This window comes from Zalophus californianus, chromosome 17 (assembly GCF_009762305.2).
Source record: "Zalophus californianus isolate mZalCal1 chromosome 17, mZalCal1.pri.v2, whole genome shotgun sequence".
NCBI lineage: Eukaryota > Metazoa > Chordata > Mammalia > Carnivora > Otariidae > Zalophus > Zalophus californianus.
Genome location: NC_045611.1, coordinates 4,154,888 through 4,172,673, shown reverse-complemented (window position 1 = coordinate 4,172,673; position 17,786 = coordinate 4,154,888). Strand labels below are relative to the sequence as shown.

At 48.6% G+C, this 17,786-nt stretch overlaps 1 protein-coding gene across 1 annotated transcript in view; it reads left to right on the top strand.

Annotated features, from left to right (window-relative positions):
• Positions 1–15,497, top strand: part of USP10 (ubiquitin specific peptidase 10) — a 75,279-nt gene extending 59,782 nt beyond the window's left edge. The window contains exons 9-14 of the mRNA XM_027620326.1: positions 2,336–2,435; positions 3,372–3,549; positions 6,180–6,345; positions 9,216–9,360; positions 11,139–11,204; positions 14,469–15,497. Of these exons, the coding sequence (XP_027476127.1) occupies positions 2,336–2,435; positions 3,372–3,549; positions 6,180–6,345; positions 9,216–9,360; positions 11,139–11,204; positions 14,469–14,656 (843 nt within the window). The 3' untranslated portion in view covers positions 14,657–15,497. The remainder of the gene's footprint in view (positions 1–2,335; positions 2,436–3,371; positions 3,550–6,179; positions 6,346–9,215; positions 9,361–11,138; positions 11,205–14,468) is intronic.
• The last annotated feature ends 2,289 nt before the right edge of the window (positions 15,498–17,786 follow it).

The window sequence follows — 17,786 nt, the reverse complement described above, 5'->3', positions numbered from 1 at the left end:
GAAAGTTGGCCTCTTGCTTCGATCTGTGCCCATACCATTGCCTGTTCAGTGCTCGTTCTGCGCTGTCAGTGCTGGGGTTGGGTGGGTCTTCAGTAGATCTGGGCCTGTTAACGGGGTCAGTTGCTTGAATGAATATTAAAAGTATCATCAGGGCCAGCTCATGCGTCATTTACTGTGCACCAAGTACTCTTGTAAGTTCTTTCCATATGTTAGCTTGCTTAACCCTGTGAGTAAAGTGTGGTTGTCTCCTTTACATTTGAGAAAAGTGAGATCCTTGTCCAAGGTCACACAGCTCCTAAGTACAGAGCCTGGCGTTATAGTCAGCTCCTTAATCACTGCGCTGCCTCTTAGAGTTTGGTCATTGTGCGTGGAATCAGGGCAGCCTTCAGGAGAGCTAGGTCTTCATCATACTCACACGTTTCTAGTAGCTGCTTGCCTCTTTCATCTACATCTGTGGTCATACGCTTTGCTCCTGAAGGCATGGGACCGAGGGCCAAGGAGGTCTGTGTAGAGATTGTGATGAGTCAGTATAAGCATTTGAAATGATGTTTAGGGAAATTATTCAGAAAGAAAAATCATCAAAACAATTGCGTTAAAGCTGAGTAAAGCAATACTGAAGCTCCTTGTTCTGAGGAAGGGTGAATGGCCAGGACAGTGTAGTGGGGTACCACCGGGGATGCTTTACTGCTCCTGTTGTAGCTGTTGGTGCTTAGCTTGAAATTTACGTTTCCCAGGTAGTGAGAAAGGTACAGAATGTTAGGAATGCAGAAATGGATTAAACTGTGCCCTCTGCCCTCAAAGACCTCACCTGTCCGATAGGGGAATTAGATCTATCATCCAAGGAAACAGACCTGCAAGAGAAGTACTAAAATAGATGCAGACGCCGATGCTTTAGAAGCCAGAGGAGGGCCGTCCAGCTCAGGTGGAGGCAGAGGTAAAGCAGTGAATTTTAGGGGGGCATCCTGTGGTCAAGCCCCACCGAGATCCTGCTCCGAAGTTATGTTCATGGAGAGAGGTGTCTTTCAGAGTTACATGAATATTGGCTCTGTTGGGTCCCTCACACCACCCTCCGATTTAGTGATTCGATGGAAGGACTCACAGGACTCAGAAGCTGTTGTTCTCACAGGATTTAGTGCAGGGACACTAAAGCAAGATCAGACATCCATGGGAAACCTTGAAACTCCTCTCCCGGTGCAGCAGGAGAACGCACTTAATTTCTCAGCATCAGTGTGTGACAGCACATGTGAAAATGTCTGCTGTGGAAGTGCATGGGAGACTCCCAGGGGTTTTACCAAGGGCTGGTCACGTAGGCATCCTCTGCCTAGCGCAAACCAAAATTCCATACTTGCAGAGGGAAAGCAGGTGTGCACCATAAACCACACTGCGCCATTTCGGCATAGTCCCTTTTCACTTCTTGGAATGGGGGGGGGGGATCCCTCCCCAAATCCAACTTCCCAGACGCCAACCAGGGACCAACCCAGCAAGCAGGCCTTTCCAGGAACTGTAGCCTCGTGCCTGCTCTGTCAACTCTTTCTGCATCTTGAGCTAGCCAGTTTCTGCCCTTTTCCACACACGCAGGGCGTACTCAACTCTGAACATCTGTCTGTTTAGAGCTGCAGTCCTGTGTGGAACACATATGCCCGGAGACTGCAAGAAGACGACTTTGAAAATCCTTGGAACATGTGGTTATTCTCCAAAGAATGAAACGGGAACTAATCCCAAGATTATAAGACAAATAAGTGACTGTTGCATGACTCATCTATAAATGATTTTGCTGGTGTGTGTGTGTGTGTGTGTATACAACTGTTAGCTAAATCTTTGAATCAATAGAGCTTTTCACATATAATTTGGGTCCTTTCCTCTATAGTTGCCCATCATCAAAAATAGAAGGAGACACACAGGGCTGCTATTCACAACTCCTAGTGTGACCGTTAGCCCCTGAGGTTGTGCAGTGTGGTGGCCCTAGACCTCTAGTTCCTGTTCTTCTATTTCATGTCAACAAGAGAGCAACTGTTAAATAACTTTTTTTTATCAGATAGGTAATGTATATTTATTGTAGAAAATTTAAAAATACAAAAAAAACCCCAATAAATAAAAATCCCTACTCATTCTGTACTCAGACATAAAGGTGTACTTGCCCCCCCATCCTCATTCCTCTCAGCCTACCCATTTCAGTGGTCCAAAGGAGAGCTCATATGATTTTGGGAAACACTTTACATTAAATCTTGTTGAAAATTTAAGAGGAGACCTAGTGTGAATATGCAGGTATAATATTCCCTGCAGTCCTTGCATGGTGATCAGTTAAAATTAATGTGCTCACGTCTGGCTTTTTCAGGGTCGACAAGAAGATGCTGAGGAGTACTTAGGCTTCATTCTAAATGGACTTCATGAGGAAATGCTGAACCTAAAGAAACTCCTATCACCAAATAATGAAAGTAGGTTGTGGTCTATTTGCCACAAAACTGTGTGAGAACTTTTCCTTAAGAATTCCTTTTGAGGGGCGCCTGGGTGGCTCAGTTGTTGGGCGTCTGCCTTCGGCTCAGGTCATGGTCCCAGGGTCCTGGGATCGGGCTCCCTGCTCGGCGGGAGGCCTGCTTCTCCCTCTCCCACTGCCCTTGCTTGTGTTCTCTCTCTCGCTGTGTCTGTCTCTGTCAAATAAAATCTTTCGAAAAAAAAATTCCTTTTGAACAGATGTCACCTGCTCATGTAGTATGTTGCTTTCCCCCACCCCCGGTCATTGACCCTTCGAGTCACTCTCTCACTAGGGCGAGTCTGGTATCTTTACATTGCTTACTTTATAGGCCATTGCGAATGTTCTACTTGGATAAATTAAAATATATCCAGAACCTTTGCTTTTTTCCCTTCAACTCTTAATTAGGAAAATGATGAAACATACAGAAAAGCTGGGAGAATAGTTGGTGAATACCTGTATCAGCGCTGGATTCTGCGTCTGCTAACATGTCATGCTTTGTCTCTCTGTCCCCAAGCACAGTTTCCTGAGTGACACAAATTAAGTTGCAGATACCAGTTCGCCCCTAAATGCCAAAGCATGCATTTCCTGAAGATGAGGATATTCTCCCGCATGACCAAAGCCCCTTATCGAATTAGGAAAACTGGCTTTGATTACACAGTAATGCCTACTTTCCAGTGCACCTTCAGATTTCTCAGTTCTAAGCATGCTGTCTTTGGTGGTTCATGCAACCAGGGGTCCAGCGGATGTACGTGCTGCATTTGTTCTGAATGTAGGACACACCCTGATTTCACTTTTAAATCTAACTCTGTGCAGGTGGCTTATGTAGAACCTTACTTTAAAACATTTTTTTGCTGTTATTGTTGCCGGTGGTAGTTTAAGTGAACTGTCTCCTTTTCAGAACTCACCATTTCCAATGGACCCAAAAGCCACTTAGTGAATGAAGACGAGCAGGAAGAACCAGGCGAAGGAAGTGAGGACGAATGGGAGCAAGTGGGCCCCAGAAATAAGACTTCAGTCACTCGCCATGCGGAGTTTGTTCAGACCCCAATCACTGGCATTTTTGGTGGACACATCAGGTTTATGCTTTTCTGGAATACTTTAGTGCTTGCCTTTTTCAGGGTTTGGCCGTTTTACTGAAGGGGGAAGGTATAAGACGTGTCTAAGAAATTTTGGACTCGATGGCTTGCCTTTACGCCTCTGTGCCCACTCTGTCCCTGCACTTCTCTATGCTTCTCCTGCCTAGTGCTTTCCCTGCTCCCGCCCCGCACGGCCCCTCGGCACAGGGCGCTGGCCCCTAGGGCTCGGCGGCCGCCGGTCACCCCTGCTCCCTCACTCCGTCAGCAGTGCATTCCCTCAGGCCAGCTGCTCACCCCTAGGTAGGAAGAGAAAGACTTAAGTTGAAATACATGTTTTGTGTCTACTGGAGGAATATTAGGCGCCAGAACCAAGGGCGCTAGAAAGGTAAGGGAGTGTGGAGGGAGATAGTTCTACGTAAAGGGGCACATGGGACCTCCTAGAGTGCCTGGGCCCCTCCTCTGTCCCAGTTCCCGTAAACCAGCTGCTCCTTGCTCTTTCATGACGTCCTTCTAGAAGGCTTTTATTTGATTGCGTTTGGAGCTGTTCAGGACCACCGTGATGTGGGACTCAGGAGCATGGGGGCCGTTTCCAAGGCTGTTCAGTCATACCAAGTCCCAGAGGGCCTTGTTAGGGCAGGATTTCCTCTCGGAAGGCCTCGAGTTGTATCCTACAAGGGTGGTTTTTTTAGTGAGACTCAGTCTTCGCTTGTCCCAAATACTTTGTATCCAAAAGAAGTAACGCCCTTTCCAAGGCATGGAAAGTTAGTTGGGTCTTTCTCTGCTCTGATACAACTTAGGTTGAGCCCCTTTCAATAGGCTAATAAAACCTCAGCATGTCCTCTGGCTCCTTCACAAGCCAGTCAGTGCTGCTGTGTCGGACAGGATTCAGAAGCCAGTTATGCCACCTTGTCACCCTGAACAAGTCATTTCTGTGCTCTTCAGTGTGTGCGCTAGAGCCTGTGGGCCCCTTTCTGTTCTGGACTCTCCCCACGTCAGCCTTGTGGTCAGGTGTGCTCTGGGGAAACGCCCAGCCCCTGACCGCTCCCGCTGTAACTTGCCTTTGCCAGATGCGATTCCTTGGGCTGGGCCGTTTTGGGAAGGGAAGCAGGGATCCAGGTCAGGTGACAGCAGTGAGAGGAGGCTGTCCTGTGCCCTTAGCTCTGCATTAGACCTCTGATGTTAGCATTCGTGGGCTGGTCCCTTAGGGATGGGAGAGAGGCTGAAGGAACAGCCTGGTGGGTATAATAGCAGCGCCACACCTGGCCATAGGTAGAGTATCAAAATTGCAAGGCCACTGAGGCCAACATTCCGGAAGAGCCTACACATGTTTGAAAATAACCAGTGGGAAAAACCAGAATCCACTTTGGAGAAATTTCTAGCTTGGCCTGTGTGGCTCTGCCAGGCCTCTAGCCTCGGTGGTCTTTTTATGTTGAAATTGATTGTTGATATTTTTGAGAAACGATAAAGCAAAGATAGGAATTATTTTTTATAATTTAGGAAACTTCTGTGTGCAGTAGCCATCATGAAGCGCTTCCTTGTTCAGACAGCCGGAAGGTTTTTCTTTTAAAATTCACCCTCTTTGGGTGGGTTTTCACTTTCCCCAGAAAAACCAGCACCTTTCTTCACCTTTCCCCTCAGCCACGTGAGTAAAAAGTCCAGGATATTGGAGTCAAGAGGACCGCCTCTTGATTCCCTCACCAGTTTTAGTACCTTCTGCTCCCACTGCTGCTCTCGGAACCAGCGGAGTGGCTGTTGCTCCCACGTCCGGACACTCGAAGGGAGGGCGCGTCACGGTGCATCCTAACACCGCGCTTTAGGAGAGCAGCGTGTGAACAGGACGCCCTTCAGCTTGCTCTTCACGGCGTCTGCTCCATAAAGCCTCAATACCCACGCACACCCATTTGATTCTGTTCATAAACTAGGTCACTCAGACTGCAGAAATGGAATTCCTTGTTGAGCTCCTGGAATGTTTCCTTGCTGGGGCTAAATGAGAGATGGGCCGAGCACACAAGTTTTACTCAGAAAAACTTAGAAAAAGAAAAATGAAATGAAAATCCAGCTAAGAAAACAAGGTTGAATTGGCACCCTTCTTCTTGAGGGTGGTAGGTAGCCTTGTTTCCTGGAATGTTAACTTATTTTTTATTATACACACCCTACTCCTCTTCTTTTGTAAGTCATTTTTGTAGGGGAAAAGTGCCATTAAAAATACTCTGTTTACCTTGGGGTTTCCTCTATTTTATTAGAACAGGCTATGATACTTTGAGAAAATGGAGAGTGTCAGCATTTCGAGGCCACGGCAGGATAGGCACATTTACTGACTGGTGTGTGAAATAAAGTCTGGAGTGGAGGTGAAGGAATTGGGAAGATGAACTATGTTTTCTTCTAGCATGCTTGTGCTGGGAGAGTGATCAGCTGGTGGATAGTTGCTAGAAACACTTAGGAGGTGGTATTTAGCAGGATTATTTTTAAATTCAGTATATTTTTGTCGTTTCTGTTCTCTCTGGTTTTCTGAAAATGATTCTGAGCAGTCTCGTTTTCAGTTAATGCCTCTTCTCCTGCTGGCTCATCTTAACGGAGAATGGGAAGGAGTGGTCTCTTAACAGTGTTCTGTTTTTGTCTCTGCCTCTTAGGTCTGTGGTTTACCAGCAGAGTTCAAAGGAGTCGGCCACTTTGCAGCCATTCTTCACCTTGCAGCTGGACATCCAGTCTGACAGGATCCGGACAGTCCAGGATGCATTGGAGAGCTTGGTCGCAAGAGAATCTGTCCAGGGTTATACCACAAAAACCAAACAAGAGGTATACTAATAGTTGATGTTGAACGTTTGTGCTGAGGCACTCTGGCATGGTGGAAAGAGCACAGAAGAGCGAGGAAAAGTGCTTTTGCATTCTGCCTCTTAACCCCATTGCTTAACTGTTTTGGACTAAAAGTTTCCACATTTTTAGAATGAAATGGTTGAAACAGATGCTCCTATTGACCTCCTTTACCTCTAAACCATGTAACCCGAGGTAATGATCATTGGGATTATTTATCCTGAGCTACATTTAATTTTCTGGTAGTCTAATCACGATGTGGAAAAAAATCAGTACTACCTCTCACAGAGGCCAGATAGCTTCTTTACATCCCTGTCATAGAGCACAGTTTCCTGAGATTAGTTAGGAGAGAAAAGGGATTCCAAACATAGCTATTTTGCATTTAATGGTAGGTCTTCAGGGACATCAGCGAATAGAAAGTAGCTGTTTTCATGTCTGTTAGGTCTTTCATTTGATCTGAAAAGGATAAAAGCCTGAGTCTTTTAGTGTTCCGCAGTCAAGGGAAGTACACCCTCATGGGGTGTACTTGTCAGCCGAGTCAGGGGACGGGGAGAATATTCTGCTCTCGGAGAGCTTACTGGCCCCTGGGGTCCAGATGTACCAGCTGACGCCTGTTTTCCACTCTGTGGTCGATGGGGGTCTTCTCTGCTGAGATGGTGCTGGTGAATGCAGAAAAACGTACCGGGAGGGCACTGCAGGCTAGCTAGGGGCAGCGCTTGTGTGAACAGTCCCTTGTGTCCCTAGGGAGCTTGCTGTAAGGAGACTGTGTGGCAGCTGAAGGTGCACGAAGAGTGGTTGTTGCCAGCACCTTCAGAGCCCAACGGTCCTCCCCTGGCTGGGTGGCTCACACTGGGAGAGCAGAGCGGAGGAGGACGTGGAGACCCTTCGGTCCATGTGGGGCCTCCTGCTTGGACTGATCAAGCCAGCCTCTTGGGAGATCCACACGTAGTTATGCCTAATCCTCCACCATGTTTTCTGACTTGCTTCCCACGGGCGCTTTTGTTTAAAAAATAAAAGTGGTAGGAGCGAGAGACAGAATCTTGGCACTTGGCTTAAGTGAATAAGCTGAGTCTGGCGGTGGAACTTAATGAGAAAGAGTGGGTATTTGTTTTGGGGGAGGTTGGTTTGTGTGGCTGCTGTGGCTCCGGAGGTGGCGTCGCTGTCCTGGTCCCTGTGCCTCTCTTCTCACTTGCTTTCCTGTGGACACCCGTGGGGGTTGTTGGGCTCTCCTCCTGCAGGTGGCTTTCTACCTTTCCCGGGCTGCCAGGAAAGCCCCCTCACGTGGCGGTTTTCATCTCGCTCCTGCTGCAGTTAGCTGTGGACTTTGGGGAGGGTGCAGATGAGATAGAGGTGGAGAGCGTGAGGAGAAGGTGGCTTATTCTAGATGGCAGGTGGCGGAAGGATGCAGGAAAGAAGAGGCAATTCAGTGGAGCCTTGAGGAAGAAAATGGAACTGCTCACTGTCCCGGCTCCGTGATGGTGGTGGTGTGTTACCAGATCAAGAGCAAGAACACTCAGAAAAGCAGATACTTGAGAAAGGAAGAGTTTAGACAGTTCGTATGGGGTGGGGATATCTGGAAAGAGCAAGTATCACATTTTCTGGAATGTGATTTCTTTAAACTTACTTTTTAGAATACCTAGTTTAATATATTTATATTTTAAGGTCATAAGACTTTTTGCTGTGGGAACACACAATGAAAGTCCATGGGAAAATATGATTATACAAAATACTTGCTGTATAGAAAAGGTCTGGTTTTGTTGGACGAAGAAAAGTGTGTCTCAGTTTGTCTGGAAACCCTAAACACATGGAAGAATTTCAGATTAGTCACTTAATGAATTGCCTGAAAGCTTGAGGTCAGAATCCTGGGTTGCCAACACTGAGAAGCATCCCAGAGACACATTGGTCCAACTCTCGATTCACAGATGAAGCTGGAGTCCACTTGTCAGAGTCCTGGTTTTTAACTGTTGAGCTGTAGCCACACTTTTCCATCGTTCACACATTCTTGTTGGGTGTGGAGACACCAGGATACAGACACAGGATGGGAATCTGGAGGCGTGTTGGGTGGTCCCACACCTGGGGTCAGAGTCTGGATGGGAAGCCAGGTGCCCATTAAGACACCCCCACCCAGATGGGTGTGTGGTCTTCCAAAAGCTTTCCTGGTTTCTTATCTGTGCAATCTTTTGGATTGTGACTCAAACAACTATTGGTGTCAGAAGTATTCTTCATGTAAATACAGGAAGCATCAAAGGGTTTATAAGTACAAAGAACAGTAAATAAAGGGAATAAGAATTGTTTGTGAGGATGCGTTTTAATGAAAAGCAGCATTTGTTAGACCTGTGAAAGCATATAAGGAGCACATAAATTGATAAAACTGAAACTTGTAAAACTAATGGTTAGAAGAGATGGCTTTTGGGTTATTTAGAACACTTAAGTTGAGAAACACTCTGGCCTCAGTTTGATTAATGCTGTAGGACTTACTGAAAAGCATGTTAATACATACATAATGTAAAGTCCTGACACTTAGCTTTTTAATTTTTGTGCCAATTCGTCATGAATGTCACAGAGCAAAGGTTCTTAATGTGGAGTTCACACATGGGCTCAGGGATCCATGGGATCTTCTGCAGTTGTGTTTAGAGGGATGTTTGCCGTTTTCTAAGAGGAGTGTTAGTAGCTCTCAAAAGGCCTCTTAGCAGAAAGTTAGATTTTCAGGAGCTCCCTCCACTCAGCAAGGATTGAGCAGTGCTGTCCTGCACCCTCGGGCCGTCGGCTCTCAGAGAGGGTCCTTGTATGACAGACATGCGTCTGCTGCTGCGTGAAGTAAGGTGCCGTGGGTCCTGCTCTGCTTTGTGCCTCAGGTGGAGATAAGTCGCAGAGTGACTCTGGAGAAGCTGCCCCCTGTTCTGGTGCTGCACCTCAAACGGTTTGTTTACGAGAAGACTGGTGGATGCCAGAAGCTCATCAAAAATATTGAATATCCTGTGGACTTGGAAATCAGTAAAGGTAACAAACATGCAGGGCGAAAGCATTCATGGTGACGGTTGTCCCGGGAATCTGTGAACTTGGCACTTAGTATTTCTGTATAATGTCGAGAGTAAGGAAGTTCTCTTTTAGGACTTTCTGGTTTTACGTTTCTTCGTTTACAACAGACCTCTATTAAAATTGGCACCAAAGTAGCTCTTGAAAAATAAAGGCAAAAATGAATAAACCATATGATCTTACTAGATTAGAAAAGTAGAGATTTTGTCCATCAAAATGAGCATCATTTTTTTAGAAACGTTTTATGGATTAGTGGTACAAAATCATTTTCTTTATACTAGGTGTTAACATCTCCCGCCCAGCCTGGTGAAGTAAGCTTTTTCAGTGAAGTGAGAGAATGTTGCCCATAGGCCCCTGGGGGTTCCTCCCAGCCTCTCATTGCAGTGACACTGGGTCAGGTCTGTGGCATTCTGTCAGCCACAAGTCTCTGCAGGTAACCGGGGCTCAGCAGCCTTGACGCATTTTGCCCAGAGCACCAGGTTCAGCTTGTCTTGGTAAAAGCGCAGCTTGAAGGAAAACTTTCCTTGAAAGTTTCGGGATTTGTGAAAAAGGTGCCATGCAGTCCTGGGCTTGATGGGGAACAAGCTGGAGGCAGACCTCCAAATAGTGAGGAGTGTGGAAGACGGGAAAGAGGCTGTGGGACATCATCCCTGGGTCTTGCAGAGGAACGAAGCTGCCGCGTCCCCCACCCCTCGCGTCCCCACCACACAGCACGACCACGCTCCACTCCTTCCCGGGCCCGGTGACTCCAGAACTGGGGGTAGTGGGCCTCACCTGAGCCCAGGCAGGGACGCTGCATTTCCGCAGCCAGTCTGCAGCTGGCGGCTCTGAGCCCTGGGCCAGGCTCCTGCCCCTCCCACCTTCACACGTGGAGCTGCTTCGTTCACAGGCAGCGTGTTTTCCTGATCCCGTTTGAGAACCAGAAAGGGTAAGAAATGCCAGCTGAGAACCACATGCTGAGTCATCTGTGCTGTCAGGGAATGGGGAGCACGCACCGAGCCCAGTGGGCATCCTGTGCCCCGTACTCTTGCATCTTCCCTCATGCCCAGATTAACCGTTTGGACTGACTACATGGATTTTACTTACAGATCTTTTCTTGCTGGTTATATGTGTTTTTATATCAGCTGCCACTTTAAATGCTTTCTAGAAAGAGAAATGAGCGAAGGGAGAACCAGAGGCCCTGGTGGGGGTCGTGGGTGGGGGATGAGAGGGGCCGGCGGTAACGGCGGTGACGGGTCCGTCTGCAGGCGCGCTCCTCCTTCAGGTCGCCCCGGGGCCCCGAGAACAGGGCTGCCCGCCTGCCCAGCTGGTGGACCAGTGCCTCTTGGGAGAGACCATCTGACTCTCACACAGTGGAAGTTTTCTGGTCTGACTGACGAATAAAATGTTTTAATTCTAAGGTTTCCTGGGGCTATTTTGTTTTGTTGCAAAGTGGGCAGTGTTCTTCTTTTCCAGTGTTTAGAATATCTGCTTCTAAGGGGCTTCTAGCGTGAGCTCGGTGAGCTCAGTGTATTTCCTCTCTCTTTGCACCCGCTGGTTGCTGGTGACGTGCGTGGCTGCACTGCCCAACTGGCCCCCCAGGGGCAGGGCCTGCGTACCTGAGGGGAGGCCGTGGGTTCGTTTTCCTGCTTTGCCAGGTGGTGCGTGTGCATGGGGGCTGTCGTCCCCTCTTTGATTCTGTCGCTCTGAGCCTTTCTCTAAGTGCTTTTATAGACTGCAGCTGTCGGTATTTTGTTTTTCAGAACTGCTTTCTCCAGGGGTTAAAAATAAGAATTTTAAATGCCACAGAACCTATAGGCTGTTTGCAGGTAAGTAAATTTGTCTCTCATTTCCTTACTAAAGCAGTGATAAAAGGGCTTATGCCCAAGCACAGTTTGGCTATAATACCACCTAATACAGAGAATAGACTTCTCTACTGCTGTCCCCATGGGGCTTGCTAAGTCCATACCTTTTGAAAATGTGTGTTTGTCCTGACATCCGGTGCTTGAAATTTGACAGAATGTCCTTTTGGCTCTAAGTTGAATCCAGTCCTTGTTTAGCATCGTATCTGTCCTTGAGTCAGAGGGGCAAGTGTGAGGCCACCAGGCTGGCAGTTTGAGGGTGCAACCTTTGCTGCGGCTGTCGTGGCAGCTGCGGGCAGCGCTGCCTGTCAGGGTGGTACTGTGGAGCGGCCTGCTTAGGTTAGGAGAGCGGGTCCCGCACGCATGCTCCGCCGGATGATCTCCCGCAGTGCGCTGGCTCACCTGGGCTCTTGGGCCGCCACACTCTGGCTCAGAGCCCTCCGAGCCCTCCGAGGGCCCCCCAGAACTGGGGGCCCTAACACCTCTCACCTCCTGGCCCCTTGTGTCCTTCCTTCTGCCGTCCTTCCTCTTTTATAGCCTGAGTCTTTTGGGCCTTTGAGGCTTTATGTCTCTTTTGGTAGTCACCATTTACAATGACTGTGTGTACTTTCTGGCCTTTTTTATTAGAATTTCCTAACTCCTTTGTTATCCTTCCTTTTGTGTGGGCTTTGGTGAGCCTGTCTGTAGTTTAAAATAACATGACCGTTCATTGACCCTCACACTTTTATTGAACCTTTCTACTAGGTACCTTTTTTTTTTTGTAGTATCTCATTTATTCCTCGCAGCTATCCTGAGAGATGTGTGGTGGTGTCCCCATCTTCCAAAACAAGAAACCCAAGTTCTGAGAGACACACACTCCACTCTGATCCACGGTGGCATGGCTGGGCTTCACCCTGCAACCGCCGGTCCCTCCTGTGTGTTTTGGAAGTTGGGTTGGGTCCTGATCAGTGGGTCAGGTGCCTGTGCCGCACTGGTAGGGGTTTGGCCCAGTCGGGTCTATCTTCCTGCAGCTCTGCCCTTGACTTTGTCTTCTCCCCCCAAGGCAGCTGATCATGGGTCTTCCCCTGACAGGGTGGCCACGCACTCCTGTGGTGTCTCTAGCCCTTCCCTTGCCCTGCCTTGTCATGGAAGCCATGCCACGTTGGCTGGCACTCAGGCTCTGCAGACTGCCTCTGAGGCCGGAGGAGCTCTAGGGTCTGGCCCACTCAGGGAGCTTGGCACCGAGGTCCCAGGGGGAAACGAAGTGCTGCTTTGCTGCCTCCCTGCCGCTCTACCCCTTGAGGCCATTGCCGGGGAAGGCTGATGATCCAGGGCGAGGTGCAGGAATCCCCCGTCTCCTGCTCAAGGAGCCCCAGTGTGGTCCTGTTCCGCCTGCTGGCCGTGGCCCAGCATCTGAACTGGGGCTGTCACTTGCATTCCTGATTCCTCCTCTCACAGCTTCTGATCTCAGAAATGAGGGTACTGGATTCGATTGGTTGGAATTTTCTGTAAAATGTGGGTAAGGAAGCACTTGGTGCAAATGATTTTGATTGCGGGACCGAGAGAGCAAATGAGTGCGGTGCTGCCCAGGCCCGTTCAGTCAGGGGCTCACCTGCAGTCCTGGTGCACCTTCCTGGTCACCGGGCCTCCGCTTCCAAGACCCCAGCCGTGTGCCGTGCCTGCTCTGGAGGTTTTCAAATGGAGGTGTCTGGAAGGAAATACAGATGAGTTAGACCACAGGTTCTTTAAATCCCACTGATCGGTCGCTTTATATAAACTCTTGCCCAAGTCACGTAGGTGTTGGGAAAATCCAGAACAAAAGCCCTAAAGCAGATTTGGGGTCAGAGGGACTGCTTGTGTCGAGCCTCGTCCACGCCCTTGACGGCTGTTTGACCGTTGTGACCAGCAGCGCCTGTGCTGGTCCTGCTGCTGGTGTCCTGCCCGGTCGGCTTGCAGTCGTCCGCCCTCGGGTGGCCAGTCGTGTTTGTCATGGGGATGCCCAGGGCTAGAGCCGTGGCGTCCTCTGAGCCCCGAGAGGCTGCTTTGCCAGAGGGGCTGTCCTCCCACCAGCAGTGGCCACAGGCCCGGAACCGGCCGGGTCCTCCTCAGGAGTGACCACTGCCACCAGAGCCTGGTGACGGTCCCACCGCCCAAGTGTTGTGCCTCTCCACATGACTGTCCTTTTTGCCCCTGGTGGTGGCACCCAGCTCGCCTGGCCGCACTGCTGGCCCCCTGGATGTTTCCCTCACCCAGGCTCCTGACTGCTGCCCGGGCCTCTTGGTGCCCCTCCTCACGGAGGGGAGGATGCAGCCTTTGGTGTCTTCCGATGACTTGACGGCAGCTTCCAACGGTTGTCTGTGTGTTAGGCCTTTGACTAAGGCTTCTTGATTGAATTGCAGGATATTTTTTTAAGTAGGTAACAAGTGGTATTTTTTTATTATTATTTTGGCATTATTTGTTAAGACATAGAAAATTAAAACGTTTTTTAAAAGGAAAAAGGGTGATGACTAGTGCCGTGTCAGTGGGGCTGCTACACAGTCAGCCCACGTCACAGCCCTGCTGTCCCTCCCGAGACGGTGGGGTCCACTCATTGTGATGACAATCACAGAAATGCTGGGGTTCTCGGTTTTTCATTGTTTTTTCCACAGGCATATTCCTATGTCCCCAGTCCCTCTCTCTGTCCATCTCATTGTGATATAATCCGCTAATTATTCCTTCTAGCACAAGTATTTAGGTTTTTCTGTTTTTTCACCATTATGACCTCTTTGTCCGAGATTCAGATGCTCTCTTTAGAGCCGTCTAGAAGTAGGATTGGCTAGCTCAAGGGCACGAGCGTTTTGGGTCTCTGGGTGGCGTTTCTGGGGGTGTGTGGTGCTGGCGGCTCGGTGGGGGCTGGGGGGTCTTTCGCGCTCTGTCCCTGTGTGCTCTCATCAGCAGTGGACGCGAAATGGTGGGCAGTCCTCACCCGAGGGGCTGGCATGTGGGACAGCCCCACCAAGCTGGCGTCTCTTGTGTTTGTGAGGCGTTAAACATTTTAAAAACATTATTGAGATACACGCGTGTGACTTTATCTTGTAAATTGTGCGGAGTTTTTGATTATGTGATATAGCTTTGTGTAGTGACGTCTCTGTGTCCCGCCTGCCTCGGTGAGGGGTGTCACATGCAGTGGCCTTGTGGGGGGCGGTCAGGCGGGCGCCCTTGGCTGCTGGGGTGCGGTTCTCTCACTGGGGCGCCCGCGGGCCTCTCTTGCAGTGGTCTACCACCACGGCAGCAGTGCGACGGGCGGCCACTACACCACGGATGTCTTCCAGATCGGCCTCAACGGCTGGCTGCGCATCGATGACCAGGCAGTCAAGGTGATCAACCAGTACCAGGTGGTGAAGCCCACTGCAGAGCGCACAGCCTACCTCCTGTATTACCGCCGTGTGGACCTGCTGTAGCCGCCTGTGTGTGTGCCCGACGCCCGCTTGCAGACACCGACTCCCTCTGACTTCCTCCCTCTCTTTAGTGGCTCTCTAGAGAGAAACTCTTTCTCCTTTGCAGAAATGGGCTGGAATGGAAGGCAGACGCCTCGGGGTTTGTGCGCAACAGTTCACATTCACGTCTACCTTCCAAATCAAAATCATTCGGTTCAAACAGACTGTCGCTTGATTTAAGAAAATACACAAAACCCGTGTTTCTGAAATAATGCTGATTCCTGAGTAAGAAAGGGGACTTGCATTTGATTCCCAGTCTAATTGCTTAGTAGAATAAATCCTGCACCAGCAACACTTGTAAATTTGTGAAAATGAATTTTATCTTTCCTTAAAAAAAATAAATTTTTTAATCCATCACACTTTCCTTCCCACCCTTTAGTTTTTGATAAACGATAAAAATGAGCCAGTTATCTGAGAAGAAATAGTTCTTACTTCAAAAGAAACGTAAATACAAAAAATAAGTTGCTGGTTCCTAACAGGAAAAATACATTTTAATAATTGTGCGATGAGAAGCTGCTTACGTACACAATGCAGATCAGATATTTGGAGTTAAGATGTTAGTCCACATAGATGGGTGATTGTAAACTTTATTGCTATTAAAAGATTTCAAATTGCATTCATGCTTCTGTGTACACGTAATGAACAATGGGCAAAATAATGAAGATTGATATTTCCCTAAGTCGCTCTGTTTAATTCTGCTGTCTGCTCTTCTATAATGCTGCGTCTCTAATTGTACACAGTTTAGTGATCTCTAGGAGTACAGAAGTTGTCACCCATCAATAAAAATCACAAAGTTGGTTTAAAGCTGTGTGTGGTGTTTCTTTGACTGCAGTTGCCTCTTCCTGTCGCTGGAGTTCTGGGGGGTGCGAGGACACCCCCAGAATTACAGCGAGCCCTCCAACCAGATGAACCGAGACTCGGGTTGTACTCGTTTAATATCTCCAATGTTAGTTACTAGTCATTTGGGGAGATGGAGTTTTTGAATCTTCCAGTAGCAGAACAGGGGAGGTAAAGTGTCCCTGCGCTGTTCCTGGCCCCCACCACGGTCAGCATCACCAGAATGGCGGCCTCAGATCACAGCTGAACGTCGTGCTACTCGGGCATCTCAGCAGCGACTCAGGCACTCCCCTTGGGTTGTGGAAAGGAGGCCTTCCCAGAAAGAAGAGATGGGGAGGAGAGGGGCCATGTGCCGTCAGGCCCCCCCTTGGTGGCTCTCGTGCCTGGGGGGCCCCCGCTTTCGGCCCATGCAGACGATTCATGGTATTGCACTGGGGTCCGCAGACAAGCCAGCCTTTAACCCCAAGCGTCCTCTTTGAGCAGCTGGTGTTCTTAATCATTGCCTTGTGCCACCCGCATTCATAGCTTACTCTTAAAATCACAGTCCTAACACTGTCCACTTAGCCCACTCACCTGTTGTCACCCTAATCTGATTGGCTTGGCTGACTTACAAGTTATAGTTAGGTTCTCACTAAAACAACGTACGGCTTTTAGGAACACATGGTGTGTGGAGTCCAAATTCACTTTGGGGGAAGCAGCCCCCTACCAGCAATAACCCAGCCAACGATGACGTTGAGCTCTATCTTGGAGCACTTCGTTGAGCTCTGGGTTGTGATACTGTGATCCAGGTCATGTCCTTGCTGTGCGAATGGCTTACCTGTCCCAGTACACACCTAGCCTCTAACCCGTTCTGGTCCTTCACCCCTAGCAGGGTCAGTGGCTCTGTCGCTGGACTGTCCCTTGTAAGTCAGACTGGGTGCCCTCTCAAGAACAAGGCCCTCTGATCTGAGAATGCCTTTTCACAGGAATCTGGAACAGGAGGTGAAAGAACGTACTTGTTGGTACCTGCTTCCAAGTCTCAGAACACATCCTATGTATCTAGATGAGAAAATGTCCCCGCAAGTACCATTGACGGGTTTCTATACAGTCTTTAGGTTGCTAAGGCATACATTTCATCTAGGCCAAAATCCACTGGAAATGACTGAGGTATTGAGAAACTTTGAAAGATCTCAAGAGTGGTAGAGATGAATTAGTCCAGTAGGGCCTTGGGCATCTTGGTCCGTGTGCGTTGTGTAGCAATACCACATTCCTTCTGGAGGTTGCTGCCCCGTATGGGAATCCGGACTTCTCAGTTCAGCCTTCTGGTAGCCAGCAAAGGGCTCCTCCGTTACCCTTTGTGTGCATATGTCCTTTAAGATAAGCGCTAACTTTGTTTGAAAGAGGCGGCATGTGTAATCTCACACCTGACACCTACCTCCTCCGATCCTAAGTGTACGAGACAGGTGGAGCTCCCCTATTCTCTTTGCTTGGATCAGCACACCCGGCTGCAGACAGAGTATGTCACGAGGGGACGTCAGCCCGGAATCAAGAGTTATCATTTTGTCCCTGGAGTGAATAATTGGCCCCTGGATAGAGAACAAGATCATTCTAGCAAATCCAACATTTTCTAGGGTCCCAAGTGAATTGTTATCCACGTGTTATCTGTTCTTGAGATTTTGAACTCAACGTTCAGTATTTTATGCTGCAGTGTTTAGTATTTTTGTAAGTTTCATAGACTCTTAACCAGGTTGTAGGTCATTTACACTTCGAACTTGGACCATTAACCTTGGTGCTGGGGATAGAGATTAAGTGATTTTCCTTCATTAGCATATGACTTGTCTTTATAGGCCTCTTTTAAACCAATGTGAATGCTAGGGAACTGTTGGAAGTGTATTACAGGGAGGCTTTTCTTTAATGTGTGAATGATTACTAACATGACTTGGAAGTTCTCTTACAGGGAAGAATGTACCGAAGTTTATCTGGTTAGTGTGTTTGCCCAGTAGCCGAGAAAGTGCACCCTGTCAGAATGAGAAATGGTGGTCATCTCATTGCCCTTTTTGTAATACACAGTTCAGTTGCCCAAGTGGCTAATGGAAGCATTCTGCTTTCATTTCTCAGCGCAGTTAGTCACATCCTCATGGTCTGATTCGTGGGTCCCATGAGCAGGAACTTTGTGATCAGCAGATGCACCATCTTCTGTCTTTCCCTTCGTGGAAATTTCTGTTTATTACTCCCATAGGCTGCTTGCATTTGACTAGGCCAACTGGTTAGGAAGCTT